The sequence below is a fragment of the Salmo salar genome, chromosome 24, assembly GCF_965601325.2.
Source record: "Salmo salar chromosome 24, fSalSal1, whole genome shotgun sequence".
NCBI classification, from domain to species: domain Eukaryota; kingdom Metazoa; phylum Chordata; class Actinopteri; order Salmoniformes; family Salmonidae; genus Salmo; species Salmo salar.
The window spans coordinates 39,921,139-39,940,000 of NC_138314.1; the positions used below are offsets into that span (position 1 = coordinate 39,921,139).

Here is an 18,862-nt window from a genome sequence, read left to right on the forward strand (position 1 = left end):
AGGAGTGTTGTATGGCATTGAAGCTCGTCTGGAGGTTAGTTAACACAGTGTCCAAAGAAGGGCCAGATGTATACCGAATGGTGTCGTCTGCGTAGAGGTGGATCAGAGAATCACAAGCAGCAGCAAGAACGACATCATTGATATATACAGAGAAAAGAGTCGGCCCGAGAATTGAACCCTGTGGCACCCCCCATAGAGACTGCCAGAGGTTCGGACAACAGCCTCCGATTTGACACACTGAACTCTATCTGAGAAGTAGTTGGTGAACCAGGCGGGGCAGTCATTTGAGAAGCCAAGGCTATTGAGTCTGCCGATGAGAATGAGGTGATTGACAGAGTCAAAAGCCTTGGCCAGGTCGATGAAGACGGCTGCCCAGTACTGTCTTTTATCGATTGTTTAGGACCTTGAGCGTGGCTGAGGTGCACCCATGACCAGCTCGGAAACCAGATTGTATAGCGGAGAAGGTACAGTGGGATTCGAAATGGTCGGTGATCTATTTGTTAACTTGGCTTTCGAAGATTTTAGAAAGGCACGGCAGGATGGATATAGGTCTATAACAGTTTGGGTCTAGAGTGTCTCCCCCTTTGAAGAGGGGGATGACCGCGGCAGCTTTCCAATCTTTGGGGATCTCAAACGATATGAAAGACAGGTTGAACAGGCTAGTAATAGGGGTTGCAACAATTTTGGTGGATAATTTTAGAAAGAGAGGGTCCAGATTGTCTAGCCCAGCTGATTTGTAGGGATCCAGATTTTGCAGCTCTTTCAGAACATCAGTTGTCTGGATTTGGGTGAAGGAGAAGCAGGGAGGGGGGGCTTGGGCAAGTTGATGCAGGGGCTGCCGAGCTGTTGGCTGGGGTAGGGGTAGCCAGGTGGAAAGCATGGCCAGTTGTAGAAAAATTCTTATTGAAATGATCGATTATCGTAGATTTATCGGTGGTGACAGTGTTTCCTAGCCTCAGTGCAGTGGGCAGCTCGGAGGAGGTTCTCTTATTCTCCATGGACTTTACAGTGTCCCAAAACGTTTTGGAATTAGTGCTACAGGATGCACATTTCTGTTTCAAAAAGCTAGCCTTAGCTTTCCTAACTGACTGAGTGTATTGGTTTCTGACTTCCCTGAAAAGTTGCATATCGCAGGGGCTATTCGATGCTAATGCAGAACGCCACAGGATGTTTTTGTGCTTGTCAAGGGCAGTCAAGTCTGGGGTGAACCAAGGGTTATGTCTGTTCTTAGTTCTACATTTTTCGAATGGGGCATGCTTATTTAAGATGTTGAGGAAAGCACTTTTAAAGAGCAACCAGGCATCCTCTACTGACGGGCTGAGGTCAACATCCTTCCACGATACCCGGGCCAGGTCAATTAGAAAGGCCTGCTTGCTGAAGGGTTTTAGGGAGTGTTTGACAGTGATGAGGCGTGGTCGTTTGACCGCGGACCCATTACTCACGCAGGCAATGAGGCAGTGATCGCTGAGATCCTGGTTGAAGACAGCAGAGGTGTATTTAGAGGGCAAGTTGGTCAGGATGATATCTATGAGGGTGCCCATGGTTACGGATTTAGGGTGAGATTGAGGGCATCTAGCTTAGATTGTGGGACGGCCGAGGTGTTAAGCATGTCCCAGTTCAGGTCACCTAACAGTACAAACTCTGAAGATAGATGGGGGGGCAATCAATTCACATATGGCGTCCAGGGCACAGCTAGGGGCTGAAGGTGAGAGGCTTGTTTCTGGAAAGGTGGATTTTTAAAAGTAGAAGCTCAAATTGTTTCGGCACAGACCTTGATAGTATGACAGAACACTGCAGGCTATCCCTGCAGTAGATTTCAACTCAGCCCCCTTTGGCAGTTCTATCTTGTCGGGAAAAATGTTATAGTTAGGGATGGAAATTTCTGGATTTTTGGTGGCCTTCCTAAGCCAGGATTCAGACACGGCTAGGACATCAAGTTTGGCGGAGTGTGCTAAAGCAGTGAATAAAACAAACTTAGGGAGGAGGCTTCTGATGTTAACATGCATTAGTACTGGTACCCTGTGTAAGGAGCCAAGCTACCATTGACTCAGTACCCTGTGTATAAGTTACCAGCTCATTGTGTATTTATTATTACCTGTTTTACTTTTCTATTATCTTTCTCTCTGTATTGTTGGGAAGGGCCCATAAGTAAGCATTTCACTGTTAGTCCACACTTGTTGTTAACAAAGCATGTGACAAATATAACTTGATTAAAAATTTACACACACATTTAGCTAGGCAAGTCAGGAGCAGAACAACAGATTTTTACCTTGTCAGCGTGGGGATTAGATCCTGCAACCTTACGATTATTGGCCCAACGCTCTAACCACTAGGCTACCTGCCACCCCACAACACACACACACACAGCTGTAGGCATCGCTCCATCTCTGGAACACAGGCTACTACTTGGACACTTCAATTCACTCGTTTGTACACATTACGCACAGAGAAGGTACACAGTGTATACATCCAAACACACACAAACAAAACATGAGCAATACGTCACTCTAGACAGACGGTTTGCAGCTTAATACATCTGCACAAGTTGCGTCGTCAGTTGGGACAGAGAGGACAAGTCGAAAATGGAAAGCACGTCGGTAAAGTCACTGCCGTACCCGCTTGCTGCCCTAGCTAATCCTGAGCATAATTCCCACCCGCATTTAAAGCCCCGTCTACCCAAACGTGTGATTTGTTGGGAGAGTTGTCTGTCTGAAGAGGAGCCTCCCTGGAATAATTGATTTTCCCCTTTCAAAAATGTCTGAGAGAAGTCGACATCCTCCCCAGTGCCTTGTGCCGTTGTCTATTTTACGAAGCTCCGGATATCCGGATATCGGCAACATCGAGAGCATCCTGACTGGTTGCATCACTGCCTGGTACGGCAATTGCTCGGCCTCTGACCGCAAGGCACTACAGAGGGTAGTGCGTACGGCCCAGTACATCACTGGGGCTAAGCTGCCTGCCATCCAGGACCTCTACACCAGGCGGTGTCAGAGGAAGGCCCTAAAAATTATCAAAGACCCCAGCCACCCCAGTCATAGACTGTTCTCTCTACTACCGCATGGCAAGCGGTACCAGAGTGCCAAGTCTAGGACAAAAAGGCCATAAGACTCCTGAACAGGTAATCTAATGGCTACCCGGACTATTTGCATTGTGTGCCCCTCCCCCCAAACCCTCTTTTTACTCTGCTGCTACTCTCTGTTCATCACATATGCATAGTAACTTTAACTATACATTCATGCACAGTGGGGGAAAAAAGTATTTGATCCCCTGCTGATTTTGTACGTTTGCCCACTGACAAAGAAAGGATCAGTCTATAATTTTAATGGTAGGTTTATTTGAACAGGGAGAGACAGAATAACAACAAAAATATCCAGAAAAACACATGTCAAAAATGTTATGAATGGATTTGCATTTTAATGAGGGAAATAAGTATTTGACCCCTCTCAATCAGAAAGATTTCTGGCTCCCAGGTGTCTTTTATACAGGTAACGAGCTGAGATTAGGAGCACACTCTTAAAGGGAGTGCTCCTAACCGCAGCTTGTTACCTGTAAAAAAGACACCTGTCCACAGAAGCAATCAATCAATCAGATTACAAACTCTCCACCATGGCCAAGACCAAAGAGCTCTCCAAGGATGTCAGGGACAAGATTGTAGACCTACACAAGGCTGGAATGGGCTACAAGACCATCGCCAAGCAGCTTGGTGAGAGGGTGACAACATTTGGTGTGATTATTCGCAAATGGAAGAAACACAAAAGAACTGTCAATATCCCTCGGCCTGGGGCTCCATGCAAGATCTCACCTCGTGGAGTTTCAATGATCATGAGAACGGTGAGGAATCAGCCCAGAACTACACGGGAGGATCTTGTCAATGATCTCAAGGCAGCTGGGACCATAGTGACCAAGAAAACAATTGGTAACACACTACGCCACGAAGGACTGAAATCCTGCAGCGCCCGCAAGGTCCCCCTGCTCAAGAATACATATACATGCCCATCTGAAGTTTGCCAATGAACATCTGAATGACTCAGAGGACAACTGGTGAAAGTGTTGTGGTCAGATGAGACCAAAATGGAGGTCTTTGACATCAACTCAACTCGCCGTGTTTGGAGGAGGAGGAATGCTGCCTATGACCCCAAGAACACCATCTCCACCGTCAAACATGGAGGTGGAAACATTATGCTTTGGGGGTGTTTTTCTGCTAAGGGGACAGGACAACTTCACCGCATCAAAGGGACGATGGACGGGGCCATGTACAGTCAAATCTTGGGTGAGAACCTCCTTCCCTCAGCCAGGGCATTGAAAATGGGTTGGTATTCCAGCATGACAATGACCCAAAACACACGGCCAAGGCAACAAAGGAGTGGCTCAAGAAGAAGCACATTAAGGTCCTGGAGTGGCCTAGCCAGTCTCCAGACCTTAATCCCATAGAAAATCTGTGGAGGGAGCTGAACGTTCGAGTTGCCAAACGTCAGCCTCGAAACCTTAATGACTTGGAGAAGATCTGCAAAGAGGAGTGGGACAAAATCCCTCCTGAGATGTGTGCAAACCTGGTGGCCAACTACAAGAAACGTCTGACCTCTGTGATTGCCAACAAGGGTTTTGCCACCAAGTACTAAGTCATGTTTTGCAGAGGGGTCAAATACTTATTTCCCTCATTAAAATGCAAATCATTTTATAACATTTTTTACATGCGTTTTTCTGGATTTTTTTGTTGTTATTCTGTCTCTCACTGTTCAAATAAACCTACTATTAAAATTATAGACTGATCATTTCTTTGTAAGTGGGCAAACGTACAAAATCAGCAGGGGATCAAATACTTTCTTCCCTCACTGTACATACGACCTCAATTAGGCCGACCAACCAGTGCTCCCGCACATTGGCTAACCGGGCTATCTGCATTGTGTCCCACCCACCACCCGCCAACCCCTCTTTTATGCTACTGCTACTCTCTGTTCATCATATATGCATAGTCACTTTAACCATATCTACATGTACATACTACCTCAATCAGCCTGACTAACCGGTGTCGGTATGTAACCTCGCTACTTTTATAGCCTCGCTACTGTATATAGCCTGTCTTTTTACTGTTTTTTATTTCTTTACTTACCTATTGTTCACCTAATACCTTTATGCACTGTTGGTTAGAGCCTGTAAGTAAGCATTTCACTGTAAGGTCTATACCTGTTGTATTCAGCGCACGTGACAAATAAACGTTGATTTGATATCCGAGACTAAACAAGACGTTATGTATTGTATGTGTTGTATTGGTTTCCTGTTTGGACACCAGGAAGAGGAGTCGTTGCCTTGGCAGCCTAATAGTAAAATACTACACAGGTGCACAGAAACACATGACGTTTGTAATAGGCTAAACACACACAAAGGCAACCACACATTCCCATATGAATTCATTAGACTGTAACATATCGTACATATGGGGAAGAGAGAGATGTAGCCTACTGGGACCCTATGGGGGAAGAGAGAGATGTAGCCTACTGGGACCCTATGGGGGAAGAGAGAGATGTAGCCTACTGGGACCGTATGGGGAAAGAGAGAGATGTAGCCTACTGGGACCGTATAGGGGAAGAGAGAGATGTAGCCTACTGGGACCGTATGGGGGAAGAGAGAGATGTAGCCTACTGGGACCCTATGGGGAAAGAGAGAGATGTAGCCTACTGGGACCCTATGGGGAAAGAGAGAGATGTAGCCTACTGGGACCGTATGGGGGAAGAGAGAGATGTAGCCTACTGGGACCGTATGGGGGAAGAGAGAGATGTAGCCTACTGGGACCCTATGGGGAAAGAGAGAGATGTAGCCTACTGGGACCCTATGGGGAAAGAGAGAGATGTAGCCTACTGGGACCCTATGGGGGAAGAGAGATGTAGCCTACTGGAACCCTATGGGGGAAGAGAGAGATGTAGCCTACTGGGACCCTATGGGGAAGAGAGAGATGTAGCCTACTGGGACCCTATGGGGGAAGAGAGAGATGTAGCCTACTGGGACCCTATGGGGGAAGAGAGAGATGTAGCCTACTGGGACCGTATGGGGAAAGAGAGAGATGTAGCCTACTGGGACCGTATGGGGAAGAGAGAGATGTAGCCTACTGGGACCGTATGGGGGAAAAGAGAGATTTAGCCTACTGGGACCGTATGGGGGAAGAGAGAGATGTAGCCTACTGTGACCGTATGGGGAAAGAGAGATGTAGTCTACTGGGACCCTATGGGGAAAGAGAGATGTCGCCTACTGGGACCCTATGGGGAAAGAGAGATGTAGCTTACTGGGACCGTATGGGGGAAGAGAGAGATGTAGCCTACTGGGACCCTATGGGGGAAGAGAGAGATGTAGCCTACTGGGACCGTATGGGGAAAGAGAGATGTAGCCTACTGGGACCATATGGGGGAAGAGAGAAATGTAGCCTACTGGGACCATATGGGGAAAGAGAGAGATGTAGCCTACTGGGACCGTATGGGGAATAGAGAGATGTAGTCTACTGGGACCCTATGGGGAAAGAGAGAGATGTAGCCTACTGGGACCGTATGGGGAAAGAGAGAGATGTAGCCTACTGGGACCCTATGGGGAAAGAGAGAGATGTAGCCTACTGGGACCCTATGGGGGAAGAGAGATGTAGCCTACTGGAACCCTATGGGGAAGAGAGAGATGTAGCCTACTGGGACCCTATGGGGAAGAGAGAGATGTAGCCTACTGGGATCCTATGGGGGAAGAGAGAGATGTAGCCTACTGGGACCCTATGGGGGAAGAGAGAGATGTAGCCTACTGGGACCGTATGGGGAAAGAGAGAGATGTAGCCTACTGGGACCGTATGGGGGAAGAGAGAGATGTAGCCTACTGGGACCGTATGGGGGAAGGGAGAGATGTAGCCTACTGGGACCCTATGGGGAAAGAGAGAGATGTAGCCTACTGGGACCCTATGGGGAAAGAGAGAGATGTAGCCTACTGGGACCGTATGGGGGAAGAGAGAGATGTAGCCTACTGGGACCGTATGGGGGAAGAGAGAGATGTAGCCTACTGGGACCGTATGGGGGAAGAGAGAGATGTAGGCTACTGGGACCCTATGGGGAAAGAGAGAGATGTAGCCTACTGGGACCCTATGGGGAAAGAGAGAGATGTAGCCTACTGGGACCCTATGGGGAAAGAGAGAGATGTAGCCTACTGGGACCCTATGGGGAAAGAGAGAGATGTAGCCTACTGGAACCGTATGGGGAAAGAGAGAGATGTAGCCTACTGGGACCCTATGGGGAAAGAGAGAGATGTAGCCTACTGGAACCCTATGGGGAAAGAGAGAGATGTAGCCTACTGGGACCGTATGGGGAAAGAGAGAGATGTAGCCTACTGGGACCGTATGGGGGAAGAGAGAGATGTAGCCTACTGGGACCGTATGGGGGAAGAGAGCTGTAGCCTACTGGGACCGTATGGGGGAAGCGAGAGATGTAGCCTACTGGGACCCTATGGGGAAAGAGAGAGATGTAGCCTACTGGGACCCTATGGGGAAAGAGAGAGATGTAGCCTACTGGGACCGTATGGGGAAAGAGATGTAGCCTACTGGGACCCTATGGGGAAAGAGAGAGATGTAGCCTACTGGGACTGTATGGGGGAAGAGAGAGATGTAGTCTACTGGGAACGTATAGGGAAAGAGATGTAGCCTACTGGGACCGTATGGGGAAAGAGAGAGATGTAGCCTACTGGGACCGTATGGGGAAAGAGATGTAGCCTACTGGGACCGTATAGGGAAAGAGATGTAGCCTACTGGGACCGTATGGGGAAAGAGAGAGATGTAGCCTACTGGGACCATATGGGGAAAGAGAGAGATGTAGCCTACTGGGACCGTATGGGGAAAGAGAGAGATGTAGCCTACTGGGACCGTATGGGGAAAGAGATGTAGCCTACTGGGACCGTATAGGGAAAGAGATGTAGCCTACTGGGACCGTATGGGGAAAGAGAGAGATGTAGCCTACTGGGACCATATGGGGAAAGAGAGAGATGTAGCCTACTGGGACCGTATGGGGAAAGAGATGTAGTCTACTGGGACCGTATGGGGAAAGAGAGAGATGTAGCCTACTGGGACCGTATGGGGGAAGAGAGATGTAGCCTACTGGGACTGTATGGGGGAAGAGAGAGATGTAGCCTACTGGGACCGTATGGGGGAAGAGAGAGATGTAGCCTACTGGGACCGTATGGGGGAAGAGAGATGTAGCCTACTGGGACTGTATGGGGGAAGAGAGAGATGTAGCCTACTGGGACCCTATGGGGAAAGAGAGATGTAGCCTACTGGAACCGTATGGGGAAAGAGAGAGATGTAGCCTACTGGGAACGTATAGGGAAAGAGATGTAGCCTACTGGGACCGTATGGGGAAAGAGAGAGATGTAGCCTACTGGGACCGTATGGGGAAAGAGAGAGATGTAGGCTACTGGGACCGTATGGGGAAAGAGAGAGATGTAGCCTACTGGGACCCTATGGGGGAAGAGAGAGATGTATCCTACTGGGACCGTCTGGGGGAAGAGAGAGATGTAGCCTACTGGGACCGTATGGGGGAAGAGAGATGTCGCCTACTGGGACCGTATGGGGAAAGAGAGATGTAGCCTACTGGGACCGTATGGGGGAAGAGAGAGATGTAGCCTACTGGGACCGTATGGGGAAAGAGAGAGATGTAGCCTACTGGGACCGTATGGGGGAAGAGAGAGATGTAGCCTAGTAGATCATGGAAAACAGGATGAGGAAAACAAGAGCACAAGATTAAGAACTACTCACATCGCTGCAGTCTTTAGTGCATACCCAAGCTTTTAATATAATGGTTTTCATGGAAAAAACCCTAAGTATGGCTTTCATCCGTCTCTCTGGAGAGGAGAAATGCTTTGATGGCAACAGAATAATGGTTACCGTTCACTGGCAGATAATTGGACATTGCAGAGAATCTAGTGGAAACAGAGCAGCCCTATTTTGATTGATTTGTTTACCTCCGTTGTTGTTGTCCTCTTGTGTCTGCTGTCTCCTGTGTGTTTTTATTTTACCTTCATTTAACTAGGCAAGTCAGTTAAGAACAAATCGTTATGACGGCCTAAGAACAGTGGGTTAACTGCCTTGTTCAGGGATAGAACGACAGATTTTTACCGTGTCAGCTCAGGGATTCGATCTTGCAACCTTCCAACGCTCAAACCACTAGGCTACCTGCCATGTCCTGTCTCCTGTGTCTCCTGTGTGTCCTGTCTCCTGTGTTTCCTGTCTCCTGTGTCTCCTGTGTGTCCTGTGTCCTATCTCCTGTCTCCTGTGTATCCTGTGACTCCTGTGTGTCCTGTCTCCTGTGTGTCCTGTCTCCTGTGTCTCCTGTGTCTCCTGTGTCCTGTGTGTCCTGTCTCCTGTGTGTCCTGTCTCCTGTGTGTCCTGTCTCCTGTGTGTCCTGTCTCCTGTGTCTCCTGTGTCTCCTGTGTCCTGTGTGTCCTGTCTCCTGTGTCTCCTGTGTCCTGTGTGTCCTGTCTCCTGTGTGTCCTGTCTCCTGTGTGTCCTGTCTCCTGTGTTTCCTGTCTCCTGTGTATCCTGTGTGTCCTGTGTATCCTGTCTCCTGTGTTTCCTGTCTCCTGTGTTTCCTGTCTCCTGTGTGTCCTGTATCCTGTGTTGCCTGTCTCTTGTGTGTCCTGTCTCCTGTGTACTCCTGTGTACCTCACTACAGATTCACCTTCATCTTCACAACGTAGTTACCTCACTACAGATTCACCTTCATCTTCACAACGTAGTTACCTCACTACAGGTTCTCCTCTTTCTCACTCAAACACCTTCACTTCTCAGTTCCTATGCTTCCTGGCTGATGTTTTGGTCACTTTTGAATGCTGGCGGTGCTTTCACTCTAGTGGTAGCATGAGACCTAGTCTACAACCCACACAAGTGGCTCAGGTAGTGCAGCTCATCCAGTATGGCACATCAATGCGAGCTGTGGCAAGAAGGTTTGCTGTGTCTGTCAGCGTAGTGTCCAGAGCATGGAGGCGCTACCAGGAGACAGGCCAGTACATCAGGAGACGTGATGGAGGCTGTAGGAGGGCAACAACCCAGCAGCAGGACCGCTACCTCCGCCTTTGTGCAAGGAGGAGCAGGAGGAGCACTGCCAGAGCCCTGCAAAATGACCTCTAGCAGGCCACAAATGTGCATGTGTCTGCTCAAACGGTCAGAAACAGACTCCATGAGGGTGGTATGAGGGCCTGACGTCCACAGGTGGGGGTTGTGCTTACAGCCCAACACCGTGCAGGACGTTTGGCATTTGCCAGAGAACACCAAGATTGGCAAATTCGCCACTGGCGCCCTGTGCTCTTCACAGATGAAAGCAGGTTCACACTGAGCACATGTGACAGACGTGACAGAGTCTGGATACGCCGTGGAGAACGTTCTGCTGCCTGCAACATCCTCCAGCATGACCGGTTTGGCGGTGTGTCAGTCATGGTGTGGGGTGGCATTTCTTTGGGGGGCCGCACAGCCCTCCATGTGCTCGCCAGAGGTAGCCTGACTGCCATTAGGTACTGAGATGAGATCCTCAGACCCCTTGTGAGACCATATGCTGGTGCGGTTGGCCCTGGGTTCCTCCTAATGCAAGACAATGCTAGACCTCTTGTGGCTGGATTGTGTTAGCAGTTCCTGCAAGAGGAACGCATTGATGCTATGGACTGGCCCGCCCGTTCCCCAGACCTGAATCCAATTCAGCACATCTGGGACATCATGTCTCGCTCCATCCACCAACGCCACGTTGCACCACAGACTGTCCAGGAGTTGGCAGATGCTTTAGTCCAGGTCTGGGAGGAGATCCCTCAGGAGACCATCCGCCACCTCATCAGGAGCATGCCCAGGCATTGTAGGGAGGTCATACAGGCACGTGGAGGCCACACACACTACTGAGCCTCATTTTGACTTGTTTTAAGGACATTACATCAAAGTTGGATCAGCCTGTAGTGTGGTTTTCCACTTTAATTTTGAGTGTGACTCCAAATCCAGACCTCCATGTGTTGATAAATTGGATTTCCATTGATTATTTTTGTGTGATTTTGTTGTCAGCACATTCCCACTATGTAAAGAAAAAAGTATTTAATAAGATTATTTCATTCATTCAGATCTAGGATGTGTTATTTTAGTGTTCCCTTTATTTTTTTGAGCAGTGTATATACGAAATATATACGAAGAAAATGATATATACACGGGACAGGATGGGACAAGACAAAACACAAGTCCGACTGCTACTCCATCTTGGACACCATCTGTAAAAACGTTTAAATCCTCTTGGATTGACGAGGAATTTAAAGATGGTATGGTTGAGAGGGATGAGGGAAAAGGAATGCGAGATAAGTCTGACTGCAAATGTACTGCAAATTACTGATGATTGGCTGAGAGAAATTGATGATAAAAAAGATTGTGGGGGCTGTTTTGTTAGACTTCAGTGCGGCTTTTCACATTATTTGATATTCTGACATTAGCACAGATCTGTCTTTTTAAATGACTAGCACAAAGCTCAGACACTCATGCATACCCCACAAGACATGCCACCAGAGTTCTCTTTACAGTCCAGAACAGACTATGGGAGGCACACAGTACTACATAGAGCCATGACTACATGGAGCTCTATTCCACATCAGGTAAGTAGATTCAGATTTAAAAATCAAATACAAATACACCTTATGGAACATGGGGACTGTGAAGCATGATAACATACGCACTATTCATACACGTACACATGGATTTTGGGTTGTAGATATGTGTTAATGGAGTATGGGCCTGAGGGCACACACTTATTAGTGTGTTGTGAATTCTGTAATGAATGTATTGTAATGCTTTTAAAATTGTATAACTGCCTTGGTTTTGTCAGCCCCAGGAAGAGTAGCTGCTGCCTTGGCAGGAACTAATGGGGATCGCTAATAAATAAAAATAAAAATATAATGAACTAGACCATTGTGTCAAAGAGGAACAATGTTTTTTGATAACTATTTTAAAGATCACTGCAGAGAAAATATCAGACTTGATTTGCAGATATGAAACTAGGATGTGAAAGAGGAACCAATCTTGGTAAAGGAGTTTCATGCATGTTTGGAACAGTAATTCAGGTTTGATTCATAGGGGATTTCACAGTGGTCCAGTAAAAATGAATAATTTAGCCTACTATAAAAGATATGTGACAAGGTGAGATAACAACATGTAGTCTTATCAATCATTGCCCAATCCCCAAAAAATATACTGGATGTATGCTGAAAATCAAATATAAAAAAGTTAAAGGGGATTTTGGACTTTTAATGAATTATACCTACTGATTCTTGAACAATATAACTTAGTTCAAATGTTGTCAGAAAACATAATATAATATAGTTTTACTCCATTGTTTGTAAAACTATAATTATGATATCATGTATGGTTAGTCCTTGCATTTATATCCCTGTCTATGAATACGGGAGTGGTTAAGTTTTTTCCAGCCCCTTAGCTGTTTACCGAAACAGTGACGGGGTATCTGCTTTGTTACTGTTATTGACTGCAGATTGCTCCTTAGCTGTTTGATTTTCTCTTCAAACTGTAGGCTTACAGTATGTCATATTGTGGTATGAGCCATACTCAATAACAAGAGATCAGGCCTTGGTGTTGTTTATCTGGTTTCATCTGGTTCTCCTGAGTGGCTCAGTGGTCTAAGACACTGCATCTCTCTGCAAGAGGTGTCATTGCAGTACCTGGTTCAAATCCAGGCTGCATCATATCCAGATGTGATTGGGGGTCCCATAGAGCGGCACACAATTGGCCTGGGTTTGGCTGGGGTAGACTGTCATTGTAAATAAGAAGTTGTTCTTAATTGACTTGCCTAGTTAAATTAAGGTAAAGTGTATAATTGTAAGGGTTTTTAGCAGTTACAGTATGTGTTGTTGCTATATGTGTGAATTATAGTGTAGTCTGATCACTTTCAGTTTGATTTTGGATGCTAAACCAGCTGACTCTTTAATACTGTTGGTGCCCATATGAAATGGCTATTAATCTGATCACCATGATTGACCAAATAAGATGATGTCTACATTTGGAAACCAATGTGTTGGCTCGTACAGTACATACCTAATCAGGACAACTATACCACCCTAAATGGCTGAATCAGGATATGACCCAAATACTGTCCAATAGATGGTAGCAAAACCCTGCAGAGGCCTACTGTCCATTTTCCTAACATATATCAAGTTTGCAATGGTCTTGTTTCACATTCTGAATGGAAGTTCTAAACTGTATTCATGCTTATCTTGAATGAATAGTGAATTCCAGTCGGATGTAAAATGTTATGGTTCATGCCATGACATATGGTGGCTGTTCAGGAGGGTGCATCTTTGAATAATGATCAGTTAGAAATGAATTGTTGGACAGTTGTGTATATGCTGCGCTAGGTGAGACAAACATATAGCCTCTCTCCTGTCTCCACAAAGTACAATAGTAGCCTAGGCTATACAGTGTGAGGCCCACAATGTACTTTGATGAATGCCTATCCATGTGGTAGCCTACCTTTGTTAAACAGGCAGTTGTATTGGCTTTATAGTCCTGATACCTGACGAAGACTTAAGTCTAATAATTTTGGCTATTCAAGCTCTGAATATCAGCTACCATAGGCGGTGTGTAACTCCTGTCTTTACAGAAATAAACTGAACAAAAATATAAACGCAACATGCAACAATTTCTACGATTTTACTGAGTTACAGTTCATATAAGAAAATCAGTCAATTGAAATGAACTCATTAGGCCCTAATCTATTGGTTTCACATGACTGGGAATACAGATTGGAATGTTGGTCACAGATACCTTAAAAAAAGGTAGGGGCGTGGATCAGAAAAGCAGTCAGTAACTGGTGTGACCACCATTTGCATCATGCAACGCTGCACATCTTCTTCACATAGAGTTGATCAGGCTGTTCTATTCTGGCCTGTGGAATGTTGTCCACACTTCTTTTCAATGACTGTGAGGAGTTGCTGGATATTGGCGGGAACTGGAACACGTTGTCGTACACGTTGAACCAGAGCATCCCAAACATGCTCAATGGGTGACATGTCTGGTGAGTATGCAGGCCATGGAAGAACTGCATACATTTTCAGCTTCCAGGGATTGTGTACAGACCATTGCGACATGAGGCCTTGCATTATCATGTTGAATCAGGAGGTGATGGCGGCGTGTTGAAATGGTACGACAATGGGCTTCAGGATCTGATCTCGTCACGATATCTCTGTGCATTCAAATTGTCATCGATAAAATGCAATTGTGTTTGTTGTCTGTAGTTTATGCCTGCCCATACCATAACCCCACCATCACCATGGGGCATTCTGTTCACAATGTTGACATCAGCAAACCACTCGCCCATATGACACCATACACGTGGTCTGCGGTTGTGAGGCCGGTTGGTCGTACTGCCAAATTCTCTAAAACAACATTTGAGGCAGCTAATGGTTGAGAAATGAACATTCAATTTTCTGGCCACAGCTCTGGTGGACATTCCTGCAGTCAGCATGCCAATTGCACGGTCCCTCAAAACTTGAGACATCTGTGACATTGTGTTGTGTGACAAAACAGCACATTTAGAGTGGCCTTTTATTGTCCCCAGCACAAGGTACACCTGCGTAATGATCCAGCTGTTTAATCATCTTCTTGATATGCCACACCTGCCAGATGGATGGATTATCTTGGCAAATGGGAAATGTTCACTAGCAGGGATGTAAACCAATTTGTGCACAAAATTTGAGAGAAATAAGCTTTTTGTGCCTATGCAACATTCCTGGTATGTTTTATTTCAGCTCATTAACATGTCTCGTTTACATTTGTGTTAAGTGTAAATAAAATCATTAAAAATACTTGACCAGAGAGCATGACTTAGCCACAGAGGATCGTAGGCCTAGCTGATTGTTGAGTTGCTTTTCAGTGAAAAGGATCTAAAATATGTGTAAACATAATGTGTCTTGATTATAATTTGGAAAGTTGAGACAAGAAGAAGGGGAAAGGTGGGTGGCGAAGAATTAGGAACATCTCTCTGGAGAATCCACTCAGCTTTCCGGAAAGCACTCCGCTCTCCAGAATGCCTTCAGCTGACTCCTGACAATTATTGCTAATGAATTGTTGCATGGTGTGAATGAATTGTTGCATGGTGTGAATTAATTGTTGCATGGTGTGAATGAATTGTTGCATGGTGTGAATGAATTGTTGCATGGTGTGAATGAATTGTTGCATGGTGTGAATTCATTGTTGCATGGTGTGAATTAATTGTTGCATGGTGTGAATGAGTTGTTGCATGGTGTGAATGAATTGTTGCATGGTGTGAATTCATTGTTGCATGGTGTGAATTGTTTGCTCTTTGATTTTTGTAAATTCCCCATTACCTACGTCACCAGTAGTAAATGTGCCATTATTTGGTTACATTCATTTGTTAATGCGTGTATTAATTAGTCATTAACCGTTCTCTTTGTCGACGTGGAAACGTTGTCTGATTTCTGACCCCCACTAATAATAAGCTGAGCTTCTAAGTTATTTCTGTAACCGTTCGACAATGATTTTGAGAAATGTTATTATTGAAATGAAACTGAAAATCATAATTGGCACGCAAATCGGTAGAAATGGTCGGGGAAATGATTAGCGTCCCCGGCATTCTTGGAAAGTGCAGTTCGTATTTTTCTTCATGATCAGATCAGGAATTGACCAATAGGCCTACAAACTTGAAATCGCTAATTATCATGACAGTTTAGCCCAATGAGGGAAACTCCCAGACAACAGTCATGAGTAGCCTAATTTCATTCCATAGGCTACTGTCCATTTTACTTTGAGCTGTCCTGTTTTTAGGATATGGTGTGTTTGTGAACATGTTAATTCATATTCACATATGGGTTTGGCGGATGCCAGGAGAACGCTACCTGCCCCAATGCATAGTGCCAACGGTAAAGATGGTGGATGAGGAATGACGGTCTGGAGCTGTTTTTCATGATTCAGGCTCCTTAGTTCCAGTGAAGGGAAATCTTAATGCTACAGTATACAATGACATTCTAGACAATTCTGTGCTTCCAACTTTGTGGTACAGTTTGAGGAAGGCCCTTTCCTGTTTCTGCATGACAATACCCTGTACACAAAATAAGGCCTATATAGAAATGGTTTGTCGAGATCGGTGTGGAAGAACTTGACTGGCCTGCATAGAGCCCTGACCTCAACCCCATGGAACACCTTTGGGATGAATTGGAATGCTGTTCTATTAACCAGGCGTAAACACACAACATCAGTGCTCAGTAACGCTCACACTCACTAATGCTCTTGTGGCTGAATGGAAGCAAGTCCAAGCAATGTTTCACATCTAGTGCCAGAAGAGTGGAGGATGTTATATAACATTATAACATGTTATATAATATAATGGCCATGATTTTTGAATGAGATGTTAGATGAGCAGGTGACAACATACTTTTGGTAATGTAGTGTATTTTTTTACCAGTAATGACCAATACAAGTGCCAACCTTGAGCAGATCATGTAAACTAATTTCCTATGCTTGTTGTTGTCAAATGGACACACAACATTGCATTCCCTCTTCAGAATGGTGTCACTGATTTGAAGCTCCTGATCCCGTAAGAACATGTTATGTAGAGTTAACAATCTCCTGTCAAGCTAGGCCTCTATCTTTCTCCCCGGTACAGCCAGTGGGAGGATCTTGCCATTGCTTTTGGGTTCTAGGCTGACTCAACGGTACGAAAAATGCGCCATTTGGGTGTGCCAAATGCATTTCTGTAGCCTACAACTTGCCAGAAAACGTTATTGTCACGTCCACGGTTTGTTCATTGATATTGTTATCTGGTTGCATAAAGGTTACACCCAAATGAAAATCCCGCCGAAGCGCTTTCATGACTTCAGCAGATTGCAAGCTGAGTCGCCCGTCACCAATCGACGTTTGTCCCCCAATGACATTTGGCAACTCCTGTGTCTTCATAACCATTCGTTTATTTAAACGATCAAAATATAAAACCCATATCACTAAATTAGCCGATTTTCAAATCACAATTAAATATTTGTAACTTATAAGTGTAGCGCTTTCAGTCAATTTGCCGAATTATATGCCAATACTTTTCATGTATTTACTCGGTGGTGAGGTGAGAGAAAAGATGAGGTAAGGCCAATGATCAACGGCTTTGTCAGGGCCATGACGTTTAACATATTTTATAGAGTATGAGATGATAATGATTTCGTTCCTCTCAATGATCTTATGTCAACACTGATGGCCATCAATAAAAGGTAAAACATTGTGAAGAGGTAGGATATATTGACGATATGTGTTCACACACACTAACCCTGAGAACCTGTTTTTGCTATTAGATAACAGCACCAACGGATGTTTCGCGTCACACCCTATCCCACTCAATGTTGTCAGCCATGATTAGGTTAAGCTCTGCAATCATCTACTCAATATCAGTGCTGCTAAATGATTGGCTGCTGGCATGCTCCACGTGTACATTTGTTTACGCAATATTCTCTGTCCAAAAGGTGGTCTTTAGGCTTGTTGCGCGTAGCCTATGCACAACACGTATCTTGGAAGTACGTAATGGTGTGCGTAAAGCTACACATTGCATCTTCTCCAAGCGCTCAAAGGGAGCGTAAATAAAAATTACCCGCAAATCATTTGAATACATTGAACTGGTTTCAATGCAGCATACAAGCCATTTCAGTCACAACCTTTGCAAATGTTTCTAACGTTTGAATAGGCCATGTCTGCATCGCGCGCAAAATATGATTTAACATTATGCCAATATATGAAAGGCGCCAAAATAATTTGGGTTCATTTTGACTATTTAAGTATTCCAAAACTGTATAAAACATTGCTATTTTTGTATGTTGTTACAAACCCTAAAGTAATTTCAGTGTTTTCAGTAGCCTCGTTTTTAATAGGCCTACTGCGAATACCTACAGCCTAATGAATGATAATATCATATAGGTCTACGATGCCTAGTTAATTATTGGTAATAATGATTGATAATGTGTTATTTTAGTTACAATAATACACTTATGATTTAATGGTTTAAACACCCGCCTAACTCTTCACTCTCTTCACACGTTGCATCTCGTGCATAAATATGAACTAGGCCTAGCAGTAGTTCAACTGTTTTATCAGGTAGGACGACTTTTCCGTGCCATTAAAAACTTTAAAACACACTATACATATGTTCGTGTTAATTATCTGACTGACATAGTTGAACAACTGTTGTAGACTATTTTGGTTTAGATGGTACTATTCAATTTCGCAATTGAGTAATGCAATGGAATCCAGGCTCCCAACCTGTAATCATTCATTTACTATTTACAGTAGGCCTATATAGGTTAAATTCAATGATTCCACAATAAAACATTCAACAATTTAAATTAAATAATTTTTTTTTTTTTTTTTACAATAATATCCATGAGCCTCCCCTATCGCCACATTCATGAAAAGCTAGCGCAAGATAGGTAACAGTGTCAGCACTGTAAAAAAAAAACAAAGTCCACTGTCAGGACAAAAAAACTGCTAAGAAAACTTATTAAAGTTCATGAGATGGATTCTTCGGATGTACAAATGCGCTTGAGGCCTCTTAATAAGCTGTGCAGGGAAAATAAATTCCACGGTCTTCCACGAGTAACTGATCGAGTAGATCTACCGTAGGCCTATTTCTTCTTAGGAGCAGTTTTAGCCCGGGTGGATTTGGCGACTCTGCGCTTGGTCTTCCTGGGGCTCTTGGGCTTTTTTGCTGCTGCAGGTCTTTTGGCCTTCTTGGGACTCTTCCTCTTGGTTTTCTTTGGGGACTTCTTGGCGCCCGCTGCCTTCTTGGGTGACGCTCTCCTGACCTTCTTGGCCCCCACCTTCTTGACTTTA

General features: G+C 45.0%; 1 protein-coding gene across 1 annotated transcript in view; it reads right to left on the reverse strand.

Annotated features, from left to right (window-relative positions):
• Positions 1-18,361: 18,361 nt before the first annotated feature.
• The window catches only part of LOC106585833 (histone H1), a 906-nt gene continuing 405 nt past the window's right edge, over positions 18,362-18,862 (reverse strand). Inside the window, exon 1 of the mRNA XM_014172504.3 lies at positions 18,362-18,862. This exon is cut by the window's right edge and continues 405 nt beyond it. Within this exon, the coding sequence (XP_014027979.1) occupies positions 18,655-18,862 (208 nt within the window). The 3' untranslated portion in view covers positions 18,362-18,654.